General features: G+C 39.7%; 1 protein-coding gene across 1 annotated transcript in view; it reads right to left on the bottom strand.

The window, feature by feature from the left end:
- Positions 1-20,344, bottom strand: part of LOC124805276 (bumetanide-sensitive sodium-(potassium)-chloride cotransporter-like) — a 197,160-nt gene that overhangs the window by 95,660 nt on the left and 81,156 nt on the right. Inside the window, exons 10-11 of the mRNA XM_047265788.1 lie at positions 14,818-14,953; positions 1,293-1,504 (exon numbers count right to left, since the gene is read on the bottom strand). Of these exons, the coding sequence (XP_047121744.1) occupies positions 1,293-1,504; positions 14,818-14,953 (348 nt within the window). The remainder of the gene's footprint in view (positions 1-1,292; positions 1,505-14,817; positions 14,954-20,344) is intronic.

The raw sequence follows: 20,344 nt of genomic DNA, 5'->3' as shown, positions 1-20,344 counted from the left end.
TAGTGGAGGTGCTAAATCGCAGATATGCACAACAAAAATATTATCAGAAAATAAGCCTTCAGCCAATGAGGCCTTTACGGAAGGAAGAAACACACACACACACACACACACACACACACACACACACACACACACACACACGAGACTGCAGTCTGGCTACCGCTACCTCTCTCTCTCTCTCTCTCTCTCTCTCTCTCTCTCTCTCTCTCTCTCTCTCTGTGTGTGTGTGTGTGTGTGTGTGTGTGTGTGTGTGTGTGTGTGTGTGTGTGTGTGTGTGTGTGTGTGTGTGATCTCCAATTAAGGCCTTCTTGGCTGAAAGCTCATTTTCTGACAGTCTTCTTGTTGGGCCTATTTGCAGCTCAGCATCTCCACTATATGGTGAGTAGCAACTATCCTTTTCACAACATTGTTACATATTTTTACATGTTATTCATGGTCAATAATAATGTGCTGATACTGATATATTTATCTTTATAATATCCAAACCACTGAAGTGCATGAGAAAGGGCACTTTCTACTGTATCACTTGCTAAGACTTTTTCCCTGTTCCATTCTTATATGGAGTGGAGGAAAAATGATTGCTTAAATGCACCTGTACATGCTGTAATTGGACTAATGGTGTCTTTGCGGTCCCCATGAGAGTATATGGGGTGACTGTATATTCGTAGCTTCCTTACTAAATACTGGTTCTTGAGAACTTTTAAGTAGTGTTTTGTCTCGCTGTTTATGTCTATCTTCTAGTAGATACCAGCTCAGACTTCTTAGCATCTTTGTCACTCTATCCCAAGAGTCAGACAAATCTATGACCATACATGCTGTGTCTCATTTTATATTTTCAATATCCTGATTGTTTTATTTGATGTGTGTCCCACACACTAGCAATGCTCTAGGATGGGTTGGACAAGTTTTTTGTAGGCCATCTCCTTTGTAGACAGATTCATTGCTCAGATACCAGGAAAATGCAGTCGAAGTCTGCCACCTGCTTTACTTCTGATTGAGCCTAATTGACCATCCAATTTCACATATCCAAAAACTGTTACACGCAAGTATTTTTATGAGTTCTCTGCTCACAGGTGCGACTTATTGATATTTCAGTCATATATATACTATTTTTTTGCATTTTGAGAAAGACACAATCTTATTTAAAGCAAGTTGTAATATTTGCACCCCTTCAAATTTTATCAAGATTTGACTAAATATCTGAGAAACTTTTTTCCCTTCAAACAGGACTTCATTATAGGTATTGTCAACAGCTTTTGGTTTTGACTGAAATACTTAAAAGTATTACATACCTTAATGATATGACCACAGATCAAGAGCGATGAGTTCTTTGTAATGAGATGAGCAAAATGCACAAGTGGTGGTCGCTGGCTTGGTCTGCCAGTGAGAACTAACATTTGTGGATTGTAGTTCTTAACATGCTCTAAAACTTGATTTAGTTGCTGCACAGATAACAGAGCATACTTATAAGTCTGTGCTTGAGTTGATGAACCCCAGTTCACATCTAAAAAGAGAATGAAAACATAAAAACAAGACAAGTACTTATTGAACATACCAAATTGAGGAGATTACAGATCCATGCCATCACTATATTGGAAACTGCATAAATGCATGAATTCTGTGAAAATTCACTAAAACAGAAATGTTACGGAAAGTTTAAACTACATTTCAATTCTTGCATGAACTGTGTCCTACAAGTTTGAATCTGGCAGTAACTTAATCCTTATACAAAAATTGCAGATACTTTTATGACCCTTTCATAGGGCTCTGTAGCATCAGATTTTTTCCTTTCTTGCTTTCCTTCTTTGCAGATGTATGTATTGCGTAGTGCTATTATTGTGATCATCATATAAGGATGCTGACACAGACAGGTAACTTGGCAAAGAGTATAACAGGAGCCCTTGTAAGCACTCTGGACCCATTTCTAATAACCTTATCATTGAGTGATAAAGCTTTTTCATATCATTATAGTACTGCTTAACACTTAAATGAATGCAAGTAACTGAAGTAAGCAAACTGTTTGATGCTGGTAACCCCAGTATCCAAAATTACTGTAGTTGTGGTTGTTGCTAGGCTACTCTCATTACTAAGAATTATTTTTTTGTAGTCTAACAGAGCAAAACTTTTTTGACTTGGTGTTCTTACGCCCAGTTTTATCAGAATTTATCAACTCAGTGGTCATGGGCAAGCAATTTCCTACAGACATGTTCACATGTTGCTTTTGATTGTGGCACTATACACAATCATTAACCAGGCTCCAGGGACGTAGGGTCCCCGTCCCTATTCCTCCACTGGGGTAATTCCTATCTGGTGCATCCACATTGCGGGGGTGGGCATCCTACACTTCAGTAGGTCGGACTGATAGGATGACTGAGTTCAGGCAGGGACCTAATCCTGTGGGGTATAACATGGAGCCCATGCCCAGGGTTACAGGGTGAAGACCTTAATGGTAACAACGGCGGAGAAGAAAGACTTTGGAAAAGTGTAGCTGGCAGATGAGGCAACCCTCCCTTCTGGGGATTAAATGAGAAGGGAACCACTGGCTTGTGGTGGAGGAGAAACTCCTAAGGCTAGGTGAGACAACCCCAACAGAAAATCCTTTCTTGCGTTAGGCCTAACAAGCCAGTAGAAAGTCTTCATATATTGCTTTCAAAACACAGACGAGCCTCAGAACGAACCACTCAGAATCTGACTCCACTGCTTCTTCATGTACTGGTGTGAAAGATGGGAGAACTGATGATATTCATCAGTACAAGAAAATGAAACCAAATGGACTAAAAAATAACCTAAATACTGGCACTCAACGGAAAAAATGGAAGAAATGACATATGTACTAAAAAGAGAGAAAGTTAGATATTTTGGGATTAAGCGAAATGAAGTGGAAGGAAAAAGGTGAGAAGAATTTGAGAGGAGGAGGAAAACTGTACTAGAGTGGGAATAACGGACTTGGAAGAAATGGTGTGGCAGTGATGGTGAATAAGAATGTACAAAACTGTATTAAAAGTGACAGATATATATCAGACAGGATCATACTCTTAAACCTGAGATTCCAAAAAGAAACACTAAAAGTTATCCAGATTTATGCACCTCAACTGGGATGTAGAGAAGAAGAGAAGATGGACTTTGAAATTGAGTTAGGAACCATATGGAGAGTGCTAATATAGTGATGGGAGATTTTAATGCACATGTAGGCAGACACACAAAGGGATTTGAGCAAGTGTTGGGATGTTTTGGATATGGAGGCAGAAATGAAGAAGGGGAAAGACTCCTGGATTTGTGCCAGAGGAATGGAATGAAAATAGCAAACAGCTGGTTTATGAAGAGAGAAAGTCATATTAACACCAGATACAGTTGGGATGGAAAAACCTAGAGTGTAATTTATTATAGTCTCGTAGATAGGGAATTGGGAGAGAAAGTAACAAATGTGAAGGTAATTCCAAATATGAGTGCAGATGTAGACCATAGAATACTGGTGGGACAATGGAAAATGAATCAGTGTGCAAAAAATAGAAAATAGAAGAAAGTGATGAGGATACGGGATTGGAAACTGAAGGAGAGTGAAAGTTCTGCGAAGTATAGAGAATTAATCTCACAAAAATTTCCAAAAGAAGTTTTCTGCAATGTAGAAAAAGAATGCAGTTTATTCAAAGACACTTTAGTCGAAGCAGGACAAAAAGTATGTGGTAGAACATCTGGAAAGAAAAAAGTAAGAGAGACAAGTTGGTGGGATGACACCACAGTTAGAAGAAAAGAATGGAGCGTGGAGAAAGTTGTGGAAAACTAAAAATGACGAAGACCATAAAAGACATATACAGCAAAAGAAGAAGTGGAAAGAAATAGTGGAAGGCATGGGAAGAGTTTACAAAGAACCTGAAGAAGTGAAGAAAAATGTTCTATAAAATGATGAAAAATAAAATAAAGGCTTCTGAAGTACCAGTAAACAGAGGATGGTACTGTGATTGAAGATCCAGGCAATATAAAAGATCTCTGGAAAGAACATTTTAAGAAACTGTTGAATGCTGAGGAGCAGGTACACGAGGAAACAACAAATAATGGAGAAATTGAGAGCAGTTGGGAAGCAGAATTAGGACAAATTACATGGGAAGAAATGGAAATAGCTGTGAAGAAGATGAATGTGGGGAAAGCCCCAGGACCTGATGAAGTATCAGTGGACATGATAAAAGAAGCAGCTCCAGTGGGAATGCATTGGCTGTATAGAGTACTATCAAGTGTGTGGAGAAATAGTACAATACCTGACAGTTTGAGAAGAGAAGACATTGTTCCCATCTTCATAAAAGGCAATAAAAGACTTTGTAAAAACTACAGAGGAATTAACATCTATGAGTCATATGGCCAAGATTTTTGAAAGAATTTTAGTAAATTAATTAAGTGAAAAGACAGAAAAGGAGCCAAGTGAAGAACAGCATGGGTTTAGGAAAGGAAGAAGCACTATCGACTTGTTATTTTCTATCCATCAACTGATGGAAAAAAGTTGGGAGTATAACAAAAGGGTGATAATGGTTTTTATAGGCACAGAAAAGGCATATGACTCAGTTAACAGGGAAAGACCCTGGGAAGAAATGAAGTAGATAGATATAGAAGGTAGACACATTAATGTAATAAAGACAATGTACAGAGGACAAAATTGTAGAATTACAACACCACTGGGGAACTCTGAATACTTTGAAATAGGACAAGGATGTAAACAAGGAAGTATTCTATCTCCTGCACTTTTTAGTGTTGTGATGGAGGGAATGAATAGGGCAGTTAAAGACATAGTAAAAGAAAAAGGCAAAACAATGATTTTTGCAGATGATATGGTAATATGGGGCGATAAAGAGGTAGATGTCCAGTTACAACTTTATGCATGGAAGGAAATAATGAAAAGGTATGGATTAAAAATAAATTAAGATAAGAGTGAAGTAATGGTATTTGGAAGAGACAAAGGGATCAATGGAAATATTACATTGAATGGAGAACCCCTCAAAGTGGTAGACAGTTTCACTTATTTAGGGAGTGAAATACCTAGTGATGGAAGAATAACCAACGAAATTAATAGGACGTTACAGAAGGGAGGCAATTTCTACCAAACAATAAAACACCTGATTTGGAATAAGGAAGTTTCAGAAAAAGCAAAACTCCTTATGTATAAGAGTTATTACTTGCCTATTGTCACCTACGGAGGAGAAACATGGACAATGACAGAAAAGGACTGGAGCTGACTGCAAGCAGGAGAAATGGAATTTCTCAGAGCAGTTAAGGGAATGTAGATATTAGAAAGGACCTTAAGCAAGAAAGTATGAGAGAAGGAATTTAAAAAAAATAGATTAAGCTGGTATGGGCATGTTAAGAGGATGAGTGGGCAGAGACTCCCCAAAATTATGGAAGAACTAAAGATGGATGGAAAAAGACCTAGAGAGCGCCCAAGAACACGGTGGAGTGAGAATATCTGTGGAAAGGAGAGGTGTGACATGGCAACAAGTGGAGGAAGGAAAACAGTGGGAGGACCGGACCAAATGGAGAGGACTCATCAGCACCCAGATGTGGCAGTAGCTGGAGCAGGATCCGGATATAGATAGATGTCACATTTTCTGCCTAATTTCTTATTGTTGGTCCCAGTATGAAAGATTAGTAATGTGAAATGTAATCCTGTTTGTGGTTTACAGTACTTTATTACTTAATGCCGACAAACTAATTACACCTTCAACAGTCTGATGTAAGATACACTGCATATATTTTAAACAGAAAAATCATTGTCAGAGTTTACATACATACCCGAAGGTAAATATATGCAATACCAGTGTTGGTACTAACCATCACCGACCTCTCAGTATCTGCAGACTAATGCACAATACTCTCCAACAGGTTTATGATCAGAGTGGAACTTTATGTTAATTGCTCAGTTTTGCACCATCCTTATGACTTGCATGGGTTTTGTTTTCTGGTAAGATGCCTCTTTCACAGTACTCTTGTGACCATAAGAAATTGTTACATGCAGCCTCCTGAATAATGGAGGTAAACATGAACTTGCATTCTCAGAACAATTCAGTAGAGTGCAAAAGTACAACAGATCCTGTGTAGACTGGCAAGTTTGTCAATGCACCATACACAGCTATTTAAAACTCAAACTGTGTGCATATTATCATTCACAGCTAGTAAGTTTCTTAACACTGGAAGTTGCCATCAAAATTTAAGTTCACAGCATCATTTGAACACTCAACCACTATAATGGGCAAAACATTAAGACCTGCCTCCCAATACTTGCCCAGAGTCAACAACACCAGCTGATAACCCCTAACTATAAGTTATATCCCATAAGTACTTGGAGGAGAACTTAACAGTTCTGCACACAGACACTTTGGAGACAATTGGGTGAGATGTGTCAACAGACAGTATGCAATAATTTTCAGAAGATCAATTTGGCCTCTGAGCACCCATTGTGAACTGACAGACAAACTGCCCCATACAACAGTGTGGGCAGGAAGTGGGTAAGGAAACTTCTTGAGTACATAATATTAGTGGCATCAGCTACCAACATGTGTGTCATATATGAACTCCCCAAAGTTCAGCAGTTCTGTCATCTTTTGTGTCAGTGTCATCTATGACTGTATTGTGCAGTATCAAGACAGGATTCTTGAACCTATTGTTAAGCCCTTGAGTCAACATTTCAGTGATGGGTCTGTCTTTCCAAACAATAATGCATTAGCACACTGTGCCCATCTTGTGAACACTGAAATGTGTCAAACACATTCCTTGTATTTTGCAGTGCATCACTTCTTTATTGGCAGGTGTAAAGCAGTTGATGAAATCCACATTGTTTGATTAACTTTACCTGGAACTTCCTGGCAGATTAAAACTGTGTGCCGGACCGAGACTCGAACTCGGGACCTTTGCCTTTCCCGGGCAAGTGCTCTACCAACTGAGCTACCAAAGCACGACTCGTGCTTAGTTGGTAGAGCACTTGCCCGCGAAAGGCAAAGGTCCCGAGTTAGAGTCTCGGTCCGGCACACAGTTTTAATCCGCCAGGAAGTTTCATATCGGCGCACACTCCGCTGCAGAGTGAAAATCTCATTCCAGCTTTACCTGGAGTTTGTTAAGCAGTATTGAAATGATAGTTCAGCTCTAACTTAAATAATGTGTATGCAACACAGTGGTTTTATAGACTTTTCCATACATTTGGTTGGATTTCACATCACCTAAATACACTTAGGATTGATAATGCTTCAACCACGTGCCTTATAATGATTCACAATAATGCACAACACACACTCTCATTGTTGATTAAATGTTTTTTACTAAACTACAATGAGAGTTTTATTAATTTGATAGATTTTGTATTGATAAGGCTAACTGATATATTGCAAAGTTTTGCACTAGATAATAACTTTAAGATCACTGATGGTATGACATAAATACACAAAATTAATTTCATTAACAAAGACAGGTATAAAAATATAAATTACTATGACATTACTACGGATTAAAATATGGTAACATATTGTCAGCAAATTTACATCAATTAATTTTTACAGAACCAACAGCTCTTACTTTAAACATTTGTGAAGTCTTAGTACTGGTATTGTTTATGTACTGATGGTGATGAAATGTTTTGCAATTGAATAACTTCATGAACTTTTCAACAGTTCAACTGAAAAATAGTTAAATATAAGGTATCAAGAGTGTAAGTGTTAGTACTGCATATTTATGTGCACATACAAAGCTGAATGTTGCCTACTTTGAATAAATACAATATACGATATGGGTATCACAAACTCTGATTAACCCAGAATGACCATGTTATCATTATATTAAGAATGTGTGGACCGATTCTACTATGTTACAACACATTTCTAGAAGGGGCAGGAATCAATGGACTAGCCTTCAGGGTCTACTGACACAAACCTGATTGAATATGCTTGGGATCAGTCGAAACATTGGAAGGCTCCAAATATATTACATGAACTTAGGAGGACTGCCATCTAAGACCGGGACAGACTTGAGCTGTGTTGTCTCCACCAAATTATGGACAGCATGCACAAAAGAATGCCATACATTCTACATTGCAAAAATGCATTGGGCAGAGTGGCATGGTACTCAATATTACTAAGCAACAGATTTTAACTTCATAGTCGTGCAGCTATGTTCACTTTCAAACGGACTGCCTTTATTTTGATGGTTGTTTCTGTTTTCTTTCACAGGAAAGTTATTCTTTTACTTTTACAAGGCTTAGTACTCTTTCATTCCCTGCAACTCCTTGAATATAAGTACACAAATTTCCTTAGATACACAAGGAACTGCAAAACTTTTTTTTTTTGGTGACAGTTTAGAAATTCCATGAGCAATTGGTTGACATCAACCTTTTGACTGACATGTGACTGTCACACAATTTTAGAGTCATAAGCAGATACTGTGAAGTTAAGCTTTGTCAGAGAACAGGGTAACTCCTTAATGTATATATTACTGTTCATCAAAGTAGGTGCTAAGAAAGGGTCCTCTGAATGAACTGAACTGTGAAGGTGTGTAAAAACACACCAGCAGTAAATGATTGCTCTCAGAGGGATAAAGACAGAGACAACCTACCTACTTTTCTGGAAAGTTAACATATGTTGTATTAGAAATAAGATTTTAGAATTAGAACATTTATGTAACACTGAGCTTGTACACATTAAATGTGTATCTGAGATGATATATGCGTATGTGAGCACTGGTTAGCTCGAGAATAAATAAATGTATTTGTTCCCCAAGGATATGTTGTGGGAGACATGATATGAAGAAAACAGAGAAAGAATGGTGGGGCTGGAATTTTTGTCAAAGAAGGAATACAATTTTCCATAGTTAATGTATCTATGTACTCCTCAGAACTAGATGGGGAGTTTAGTCATGTAAAACTAATGATTGAAAATATAGTGGTAGGTAGTCTATATAGGTCACCAGACATTTATGTAAATTTGTTTATTGAAAAATGTGAATTAATAGTAAGAGTAAGGCAAGAATTGCTATCTGTGGTGATTTCAACACAGAAATGGCGAACACACTGAGGCAGGTACAGAGTGTGAACATTCATAGGTCATATCTGAAATGCAAAAGATTCGACAAAACAAGGGAATACAGTCTGTGTTATTAATTTGATACAGTCTGCTGCAAGCTGACTTGAGAGCTTCCATTGGTTAGGAACTAGTAAACACTGAGGTTTCAATGGGTACAAAAACAGTACTGAGTTGCAAAGGTACTGTTCTTCAACAATTTCTGCATTATCTTACTCTATAATAATTATTGTGTATGTGAAACATCAACATGGCACTAAAAACCTGACGGTCTGGAATGTTGCGTGACAGGAGACTAAGGAGACTTCAAAATTTGATACAACTCAAGGTGTCAGTTATTACATACTGAGACCAATCTGAATGCAGACCATTGTATCAGGGACATTTTAGAGCCTAATGTACTGTCTGTCCTTCAGAAAACTGCTTGACCACATTTAGTAAGGCAGATGTAGTGGGGAACAAACAAACCACTATTATAGTCTGCACACTACTCTCACATGACAGTCATTTAAACTGCCATATGGACCTCCAAAAACCACTGTTGATAATTTGGGAACTGTAAAATTGCACGGTCAATGATTCTTCAAAAACATTTATAGCCCATCATAGATTCCCTGCCACAGTGCTTACAGGCTTTGATTGCAGCTTCTGGGACTTCCACTCCACAAATTCTTGGAGTCAAGACATCATGTACATTCTATGCTCTAAATCATTTGTGTATTTCATGTACCTAATCTGTCGTATGCAAATAATTTCAGTCACTTTTGTTCTTCTTTGTGTTGCAATTTTCAGAGACAAGGTATTAGAAACTGAAATGTATCACACTGCTGCAGCCTTCAGTCCAAAAATTGGTCTAATGCAGTTCTCTACAATGGTCTGTCCACCAAACTGACTATCACTTGATACCTCAGCACATGTTCTTTTAATGATATTAGAGGAAGGATAGCTTGGTACTCAGAGTAAAGATGACACACTGAGTTGCAGATAGGCACAACTGAAAGACTGCTACACATTTGGCTTTCAGCCAATGCGTAAGGAAAAACAAAACAAAACAAAGCACACGCACACACGCACGCAGGGAATAGGTGGAGGCATAAGGAGGCTGCCAGGTGCAAATTGGGAGACTGGGGGAGTGTTGACCAGGGAGGGAGAATGACAGGTGAGTGCATTGACAGAGACAGAACACAATCAGGGTGAGGGGATATGAATAGCGAGGAGGTGATAAAACAGAGGAGGTGGAAGCTGTTGGGTGGAAGGTCTGGGCACAATAAGTTACCATAGGATGATTTTGGGAGTGGAGAGTGTGGGTGGCTGTTCATCCTGGTGGACAGTTGGTTGGTAGTGATACCAATATAAAAAGCGGTTAAATAATGAAAATTTTAATTCAAATATTGTTTAATCAAAACATGCTACCAGTTTCAAATAATGACGTTTGAATCTTTGGCTACTGTTCCACTGTCCACAGTGGATTACCAGGCAATATAAAAAGCTGTGCAATGATTGCAGCAAAACTAGTGTATGACGTGGTTGCTTTCACAGGTGGCCTGGCCTCTGATGGGGTATGATACGACTGTGTGGTTGGATGTGGCAGGTCTTGCACCTGGGTCTTCCACAGCAATATGATCCATGTGGCAAGGGGTTGGGATTGGGAGTAGCGTACTGATGGACTAGAATGTTGTGGAGCTTGGGTGGGCAACAGAACAACTCTTGAGGGGTGGGAAGGATTTTTGGTAGGATGTCCCTCATTTCAGGGCATCATGATAGGTAATCAAAGCCCTGGGAAAGGACATGGTTCATTTGTTACAGTCTAGGGTGGTAATTGGTAACAAACAGGGCACTCCTTTGTAACTTGTACTTGGGGGTGGTGGGAAAATTTGCGTGCGTGCGTGTGCGTGTGTGTGTGTGTGTGTGTGTGTGTGTGTGTGTGTGTGTGTGTGTCTGCAGAAATGTAGCCTCCCACATCACCCACATCAAAGATACCAACCATTTCCTTCACTGCGTCTCCACCATTCCCGCCCCTTTACCTCCTGAATCCCTGATCATCACTATTAATGCCACTCCCCTATGCATCAACATCCCCCACACACCTGGTCTTTCTACTACTATTGAACACCAGCTTTCCCAACATTCTTCAGACTCCAAACTCACAACCGCATTTCTCATACACCTTACTAACTTCATCCTAACACAAAATTACTACTTCTTTGAAGAGAAGGTATACAGACAAATCCGTGGCACAGCCACAAGCACCAGCAACCATCTAGAGGAAACCTTCCTAGCCTCCCTAAACCCCAAACCCCTGGTTCAAGTTCTTTGATGATATCTTCATGATCTGGAAGCAGAGCCAGGACAACCTATCCTCATCCCTTCACAACCTCAACACCTCCTGTCTCCCATCTGTTTCACCTGGTCCTCGTCAACCCAGCATGCCATCTTCCTGGATGCTAACCACCTCCTCTCTGAAGGCTTTATCCACACCTCTGCCCACAATAAACTCACAAAACAGGCTGGCCACCCAGGGACATAATATCTAAAGGACAAACACTCTATACTGAGGGTCCCACCAAGGTCTTCAGAGACACTCTCCTCCTTGCCCCCCTCCCCCCAGACCTCGTCTGCAAACAGAACTGTTCATTCATTTGCACACAAACACAAACACACATTTCCCTCCCACCACCACCACCACCACCACCACCACCACCACCACCACCACCTCAAGAACCAACCAAAAAGGAGTGCCTCCTTTGTCACCTAATACCATCCCGGAGTCGAGCAACTGAATCACATCTTTTATCAGGGCTTTAGTTACCGAGCATCATGCCCTGAAATGAAAGACATACTACTCAATAACTTTCATATTCTTCCTTAAGTGGTGTTCTGTCACCCACCAGAACTCTACAATATCCTAATCTGCCTAAGCCACTCCTAATCTCAATCTCGTAGCTACAGGCATCATATCTGTGTGCAAAACCTGCCCAATCCAACCACTGACAACTTCCTATTCCAGTTCTGTCACAGGCTTATACTGCCCTGTCAAAGGCCAGGCTGCCTGTGAAAGCAGCTATGTCATATACCTGCACTGCTGCCACCATTGCACATCTTTTTGTATTACCAGGTAATCGAATGAAGACAGTGGGATAGCAGCCAGATATGAAGCACTTGAATAATGAAAATTCAAACCAACTGTTATATTTTAATTCAAACATTTATTCGAAACTTGTACTGTGTTTTGAATGAATGATGTTTGTACTGCAGTACAGCTGTTGGTCTCAGTTTTCATTATTCAGGTGCTTTTTACATTGGTATGACTAGCGACCAGCTGTCCATCAAGATGGATGGCCATCTGCCAGACTGTGGCCAAGAGTATGGAAGACCCCCATGTGTTAGTGATGATTACATGATACTCTGTGGAAAATCCTACTAAGTGGCTGCATCTTTCACTCTCTTCCCTCAGTCCACATTCTCCCACAAGCCTAGTATCAAATTCCAGTGCCCCCTCACAAATTTTCATTTCTCTTAAATGTGTGAATAATTCCTTTGCAGAGCTAGTTGGCACAAACCTTTTGCTACTGCAGTGTGTTTGGCTTGTTACTTGTCTTTATTGCTATAATGCATTCACTATTCTGTTACCCATGTTCCAATTTTCTTATTCACTGAGAAACATACTCCTACATTACCCTTATTCATTTTGGTGTTGATAACCATGTACTCATTTGTCCACAAGTCTTGTTCTTCCTGTCACTGCACCTCACCGATTCCCACTATATCTAACTTCAATCTATTTACCTCCATTTTAAATCATCTAACTTACCTGACCAGTTAAGAGCTTTAACATTCCATCCTGAAACCTGTAGAATGCCAGATTTGTTTTTCCTGATGACAACATCCACCAGATTAGTCCCTACCTGGAGATCTGAATGGAGGACTGTTATAGAGACCACATAAAGTAACATGGCTGGTAGATATGGGGAGTGGTGTTTTGGCGGCGGTGGTGGTGGTGGTGGTGGTGGTGGTGGTGGTGGTGGTGGTGGGTGGTGGTGGTGGTGGTCAGGTGCTATAGGGAAAATGCCGAGCACTGTAGGAGAAGTGCCGTTCTAAACTAAAGCCTGCACTCACATTTTTTGTAAATATTAATTAGAGCCCCTCAACACACACACTTGCATGGTGACCATTCAAAAAGATCTGTCACCCCTGCTTTGTTTAGTATTTGAAAAGAATTCTGCTGAAAATGCAACAAATGCAGTGATTTATTTTTGCCTAGGTTGTTAACCATTTGTAACTTTCGGAGTAGCGACATAAGTGGCAAATTTTGAGTCGAACCTACACATTTCTGTTGTTATCACATTAAAATTTGTTTCTTTTGCCAAAGCACAGCAGAATTTATACAAAATCACATCACTGACATGTTGTGCAGATGTAATTGTGAGAAAATTCTGAAACAGTTATTTATTAAGTGAGGAACTGAGGAAAAACTAAGGTCAAAAGCTTATGATAAAGCATATGCTTGGAACAAAAATTAATGTGTGTGTCTTCGTTTATGTTGTTCCAAAACCCACAGCATCTCATCCACTATCAATGGCCCTTAAAAATTATGTTCTTTCATCAAAAAAGTCTGTAGTTAGTGGAATAACATGGTAGATAACGAGATTTTGTATAATAACCATATGGAAAAATACTGTCTTCTTTGCATGCCACCATTTGTGAAAATCCCATTTCAATATTTCCAACTGTTTATGAAATATGGGGGACATTGTGGATATTTCACTCTAGATTTATTGCTGACACGCATGGCAAATGAGTGTGCTACATCAGATCGATTTTCTCTTGATTGGTGACAGAGACCTCCACCGGTGTCTAAAGAAAAATTCAATACGTTAGCTAAATTTCATATGGAGCAACATATTATGGAATATGCACCAAATCCAAAATCATAGCAACTTCAATTTTTCATTGCAAACTTTTTTGAGTTTTGCACAGTGTCTTCCTTTCATGCAAATACAATACTATGACCCTAAACGGAATGATGGGCACATCATGAATCTGACATATAAAGCTGCAAGTAGCATAAAAATGAATTTTTTTTACTGAATAATTTCTGTAAGATCATTTGACAAAAATTGCAGAGTGTGCACTTTGTTTCTGTTAATGCCAGCTGGTCGAGAGGGAGCAAACACTGTTGGCCTCCCCTTCTGAGCAAATGAACTAACAGAGCTTCAGTCTGAAATTGGTCACTGCACATCAACCACCATATCCTGCACAGACTACTTCCAGAATATTTTCCTCAAGAGAATACATAATTATTGAGCCACATACACTAGAATTGCATGACCTCAGGAAAAATAGTGGCCATAGTTTCCCCTTGCTGTCAGTCATTCGCAGTACCAGCACAGCTTTTGTTAATGGTATGAGGCCAGATCAGTTGCCCCTGCAGCTACTAAAACGTCAATCTGCTGCCCCTCTTAAGGAACCACACATTTTGTTTAGCCACTCCAACAGATACACCTCCATCATGGTTGCTTCTCTGAAACAGCTGTCTGTATCGGTGAGGTATGCAAGCTACCCTACCTCAGCAAGGTCTCCAGTTGGGAATGGAAGCCGTTACTAAGGATTGGCTAAAGAATCTTCATGCTGAGTGATACCAAACATTTAATTTTTGTAGCAAGGTGACGTTCACAGTTACCTTTGTTTTGTACAGTTTTCACAATTAAACTTGCTAAGCTCACTTTTTCTGATTTTTATGGAACTCTCTTTCAGAAAACAGAATTTAAATTACCTGGATTCCTGTAGGAGACCACGAGATACAGTGCCAAAATACATCCCAAGGTGATGAGAGCTGTCCACCAGCTTATCAGGAACATTATACTTACACACAATGTAGAACCGAGGAGGCATATCCACATGTTGTAATACTGTGAAGGAAAATGTTGAAATATAGCTTACCAATATTAAATATACATTTATTTTGATTTATACATTCACGCAGGGAACAGAAATTGTATACATATATTTATACAATGCAAATGGGAATTTTTTTCTTTTCTTATATTCAAGTACTCACTAAAACATAGAAATAAAAATGCAGCAATTATAATATTAAACAAAAATCGGGAAAAACAAGACTGACTCTGGTTCTGGCAAACCATCCTACAGGGGGTTTTCCCAGTGCTCTAACCAGTAAAATGCTTCAAATGGCTCTGAGCACTATGGGACTTAACTGCTGAGGTCATCAGTCTCCTAGAACTTAGAACTACTTAAACCTAATTAACCTACGGACATCACACACATCCATGCCTGAGGCAGGATTCGAATCTGCGACTGTAGTGGGCATGCAGTTCCAGACTGTAGCGCCTAGAACTGCTCGGACACTCTGGCCGGCCTCTAACCAGTAAGAAGATGACCTGGATAAAGTGGATGGAGTGGAGCAAGCTGGTTCAGATCCAGAAAATGGAGTACTGAAGAAGAAGAAGAAGAAGAAGAAGAAGAAGAAGAAGTAGTGCCCTGTGGTTCTCATTAGATGCAAATGAATAACAACAACAGCAACATCATATGTCCTCAAATACGTGCACATTTCATATGCAGCCCAGAGAGGGGAAACGCAATTTCATAAAAATAAAAATATAAGACAGGAAGCACCAAGTTAATTTTGAACATGACAGAGTGGGTGGATTTTCTTATCCAGTTATCCAGTCAATCCTTTTGTGGGCAATTTTTATTTTTTATTTTTTTTATTTTTTGTAGAGATTCAGTGAAGTGATTTTTTTTATGTTGACCAAATTGTAGGTACCTCAAATTTTTTGACCTCTTGACCCATATTACACTTGTTTTGTGGTTGAATGTATGTCTTGTGTATACAAGTCTGTTATTCCATCATCCTTCAGGTCTTCTCACTTGAGTGATCCACTTCATGCTTTCTGTGAACCCCAAGATCTGTTTACTTTTTGGGTATCTGGCACACTCTTGATATGCCTGTCAAATTTCAGTACAAGTTTCTTCACATCATGTGCCAAGTTACAGATACATAACAGTATCTTGTGTACTTCGCAACCTGTGGCCTCCTCGCATTGAGCCCTAGAATTTTTCTGACGTTTCTTTTGTTTAGTTTCTTTGTATTTTCTTTCTGATCTATGACTAAGGAGTTTCTGAAGTGTATGTCATTTCTGGTTTAATAACCGTGTTTTAATGTCTCACTTTCGCTTTGTGCGAGAGGCGCGATTTATTTTGGATGTTTCCAGTCTTCTAGAATGTTCTATTCTTCTAGACAGTAACTATTTCAATTTTTGACAATTTATTCATGTGATTTAGGACCAAAAACTGGTGGTAAATATTCTCTCCACTGCCATTTTTTGAGATGTTATGAGTTGCTATTACATAATCTTTGAAATTCCATTGATGACACTTAACATGTGCAGAAGCCTACTCACTATGCACTGGATTTGAAAATTTGCCCATTTCTGCTCATTCCCAATAATGTATCAATCCTCAGTAAGTCACAATATTATATACTGTAGAAACAAAACAATGTGTTTCAACTTCAAAAGAGACAACAGTAGTGATCTCATGACAAACTGACTGTTGCAGCAGTTTTTATATAATTGGTACATCATGCTACGACAAGATGTCAGGTACATCCAGAGGCTGAGAGTGTAGTAAAACAATTAAGTTCATGGTACATATGCCTCCCGCAATCCACAAAAAGGAATTTTTAAGTTTGAAGGAAGTGTACTTTCCTCACCTCATGAAAAAATTACTTTGGTGGCAAGCACTCTTCCCAATGCAAAAGACGTACTTCATGAAAATTAGAAGCTATACTTCATAACTTACAGAAACTGCAGCTGGTGCAGCAAACTATCACTAGTTGCCAGGAGTGTAAGAAGAAGTACAACAGATGTATGAAAGTAGTAAAGAAACACAGTTGATGGAAAATATACTCCCTACTGCCTGCAAAAGGCGTATGTACATTGAGAACATTTATGAACAGAAAAGTGTAGTATGGAAAAAAATAACTAACTCTTAATGACTCCAAGATAGAGTCATAACATTGGAAAATAGTAGGCAAGACTAGAGTAATTGAGGAAACTAACTAACAAGTTCTGGATGCTGCCTTTCACCATTTGTGAAACCGAGGCAGTGAGACTGACTTCACGTGTTGGAAAACGTGCTGCATCCTATGTCAAGGAAGGGTGTATTAATAGCTGGTGGTTAAAACAGGAGGCGAATAATGGCACCCAGTAGGGAAATTGCAGCAAGGGATGGGAAAGAACGATCAGTGCAGTCAGTGTGTGTGCGCGCCTGGAGTCCTCAAACCTGTTGAAGAGACTGTTCTGGCAGCCATTGAAGGACAAAGGTGCAGAATGTGGTGCATGTTGGAACACGTGATGCCCATCATCTATGCACCAAGTCCATACTTTGGTCGTTCCAATAACTGACAGAGAAGGTTGAGAAAACCAGCCTTGCTCACCGAGTTTCAGTAAAGCTTACAATCTGCAGCATTGTCCCCAAAACTGACTGAGGCCTCCTCGTTTAGAGCCGAGTGGGAGTCAAACTCTAGACTTTAAAAGTTCTGTCACAAGCTAGGCTGTGACTTCCTTACTTACATTGTACAGATGAGAACTGTAGAGAGACCCTAAATGGGTCATTGCACATCAGAGGCAGCTACCAGGGAGCTAATTGTGTGTTGGGGTGTATACAATATTTTTTTTAGATTCAACAACTCTCCATACAGTCTGGATAATGATAGATATAGGAGACCCTGAAGTATCAGTGCAAGATTCAAAGAAATCAGTACCAACTAAATCATGAAGTTCCAATACTAGGTCAGATAGTTCTGGGATTAATATATAGGCAGGCAATCACAACGGATCCTTTCTTTGTGGTAGCAGAACTGTCAGCAGAAATTTTTTTTGCCTTGATACACATACAGCCTCTGGATTTTTCTATTGAACACTTGGTCCAAGCAATTCAGAATACCATTTCATGTGCAGAAGTGAATTATTTGTGTCTCCAGTATGCTTCCTTGTTTCCTCCAGACCTGGTAAAGGCTTCAAATTTTTTCACCCATATTATTTTAAAACCAATCAGCATTACCGAATTTTTTCAAATCCTATCCAACACCTATAGCATTGTGGGATGAGAAAGTAGGTCTGTACCACTTAGAGGAGTTAAAAATGTTGCCCACAATTCCTTACAGCAAATGAGCATCTCCCTTCACTTTTTTTTCTCTCTCTCTTCAAACAGGTGGTGTTTGATGTCTTTTTGGGGACTTTAAAAATACAGTAAATGCTCTGTCAATTGGGTGTACCCCCTTTGGTGGGCTGATGAATTATTTCCAAAATTGGCAGGTGGTCACTATTCATTTAAGTTTGGTTAAATCCTTAAATTAAGTATGTATCTTTAGCCAGAATGGCTTTAAATTGATGTCAGAGAATGTGGCAGGCATTTATCATGTTCCTACACCAAACAACATGAAACACCTGCAAGTTTTCATGGGAAAGTTACATATTATGCTCAATCTATCCCCCAAACTGCACCAATAGCCTCTCCATTAAATCTGTTTCAGAGAAAAAGAATCACTTTCCAATAGTCTGGAGACTGTCACCATACGTTTCTTAAGCTGAAGTAACATCTTTAAACTGCTGTGTGCCTGACAATGTATTGGCCTCGTTTACCTCTTGTATTAGCCATCAACACATTACCATATGGCATTGAGGCCTTTGTACCCTGTAAGCATGGGTTAGAGTGGACTATAACACATGGGTTTCATTCATCATGACATAAGAAAATGATTGCCAGATAGAAGATGTGGCATTGGTAATTATCTCTGGTGTTCAGAAGTTTCACAGTTTGCTATATGGCAACTAACTTCATCTGGTCACAGACCATAAGCTGTTGTCTGCATTTGGCCCTGTGACAAAGTTGCCTGAACTGACCTCTCAGGTTAGAACACTGGGCTCTCTTCTAATCAAATTATGCTGTTCCATTCATTATCGTCCATTGCCCTAGAATGCAAATGTAGATGCACTGTGTGGGTACCCTATGGGTCCCAATGAGGATATGCTTTAACAAAATACTGTTTGGTTTCACACTGATTTACAACTGGAATCGTCAGTGCAAGAGTTTCCCCATCACTTCAGTAATTGTTGCAGCAGCCACACTTAATGATCCGCTCTAGAGAGATGTTTTCCAGTGTGTACAAATGAGATGAACATTAGTCCTTCCTTTGACAGTGTCAGTTTGAAGGATTCTTCACTCTCATATATTGTGACTCCTGGAAAAGTCCCCTCATGACATTTCCAGAATGGAGAATCTGGCCCAGTGACACGCATTAGCCATGGGTTAATGAGAACATTGTACACTTGGCTCAACACTACCAAGCTTGATAGACATCACTGCCCCAAGCTGACCAACCTAATCTATTGCAGCTGTGGAATCAGGTGCTTGTCTATTCTGTGGGACATTATGGTTGATTTTAATAGATGCATAGGCTCATTTCCCATATGTCGTCACATTGCTACAGATGTTTACAGAATACTACCAAGGCCCTGGAAACTGTTTTTTATTTAAGGTGTCCCACAAGCTCTCGTCACCAATAATGGATTGCTGTTTGTATCCAGTGATTTTCAGCTGTCTTACACCCAGAATGCTTTGAAGTATACTACCGTACCTCCATTTCACTCTGTCTCTATTGGCATGGCCAAATGTTTTGTTTGAATGTTTGAAATGTAGTTGGAAGAACTATTGATATTCATGCCCATTGATTCTGCAGTGCTTTTCTTTGTATCCTCTACCAAGCGTGATCCACGATCATAGCCTGACGGAAGCCTTTTATGGACACCACCATAATTCCTCGTTAGGCCTATTGCAGCCTCTATTGATACAAGAGGAAGCAGCCACACCTTTTAAGGTGGGCATCTCCATCTGGGTGTGAATATTTGGATATTACCGCTGGCTAGATATGTGGCTCCATTACTGCCCATCAAGGCTGCCAACTAGTTCTGGTGCCAACACCTCAAGGTGTCCTTTAGGGGCACAGGAACCAATTTAGTTTGCATCATCTGGAGCAGTCTCCACCTCCAGATCTGCCACAAGGCGTGGGTGGCAACCTGCTTTACTCACTCCAAGGATCACCAACAGCAAACACTGGGTTTCAGGCAGTGGACACCAGACATTTCCAGTTCTCCAGCCATCACCCTGTCCAGTCTACACAGGTTCTGAGGTAAGACCCACAGCCTTCTCCAGAACTAGCACTAAGCCACGAGTCTGACCCACTGTCGCCTTCTGCCTATCTGGTGCCGGACATGGAA

This window comes from Schistocerca piceifrons, chromosome 7 (assembly GCF_021461385.2).
Source record: "Schistocerca piceifrons isolate TAMUIC-IGC-003096 chromosome 7, iqSchPice1.1, whole genome shotgun sequence".
NCBI classification, from domain to species: Eukaryota; Metazoa; Arthropoda; class Insecta; order Orthoptera; family Acrididae; genus Schistocerca; species Schistocerca piceifrons.
The sequence above is the reverse complement of the archived record's forward strand: the minus strand, read 5'-3'. Positions and strand labels throughout refer to the sequence as shown.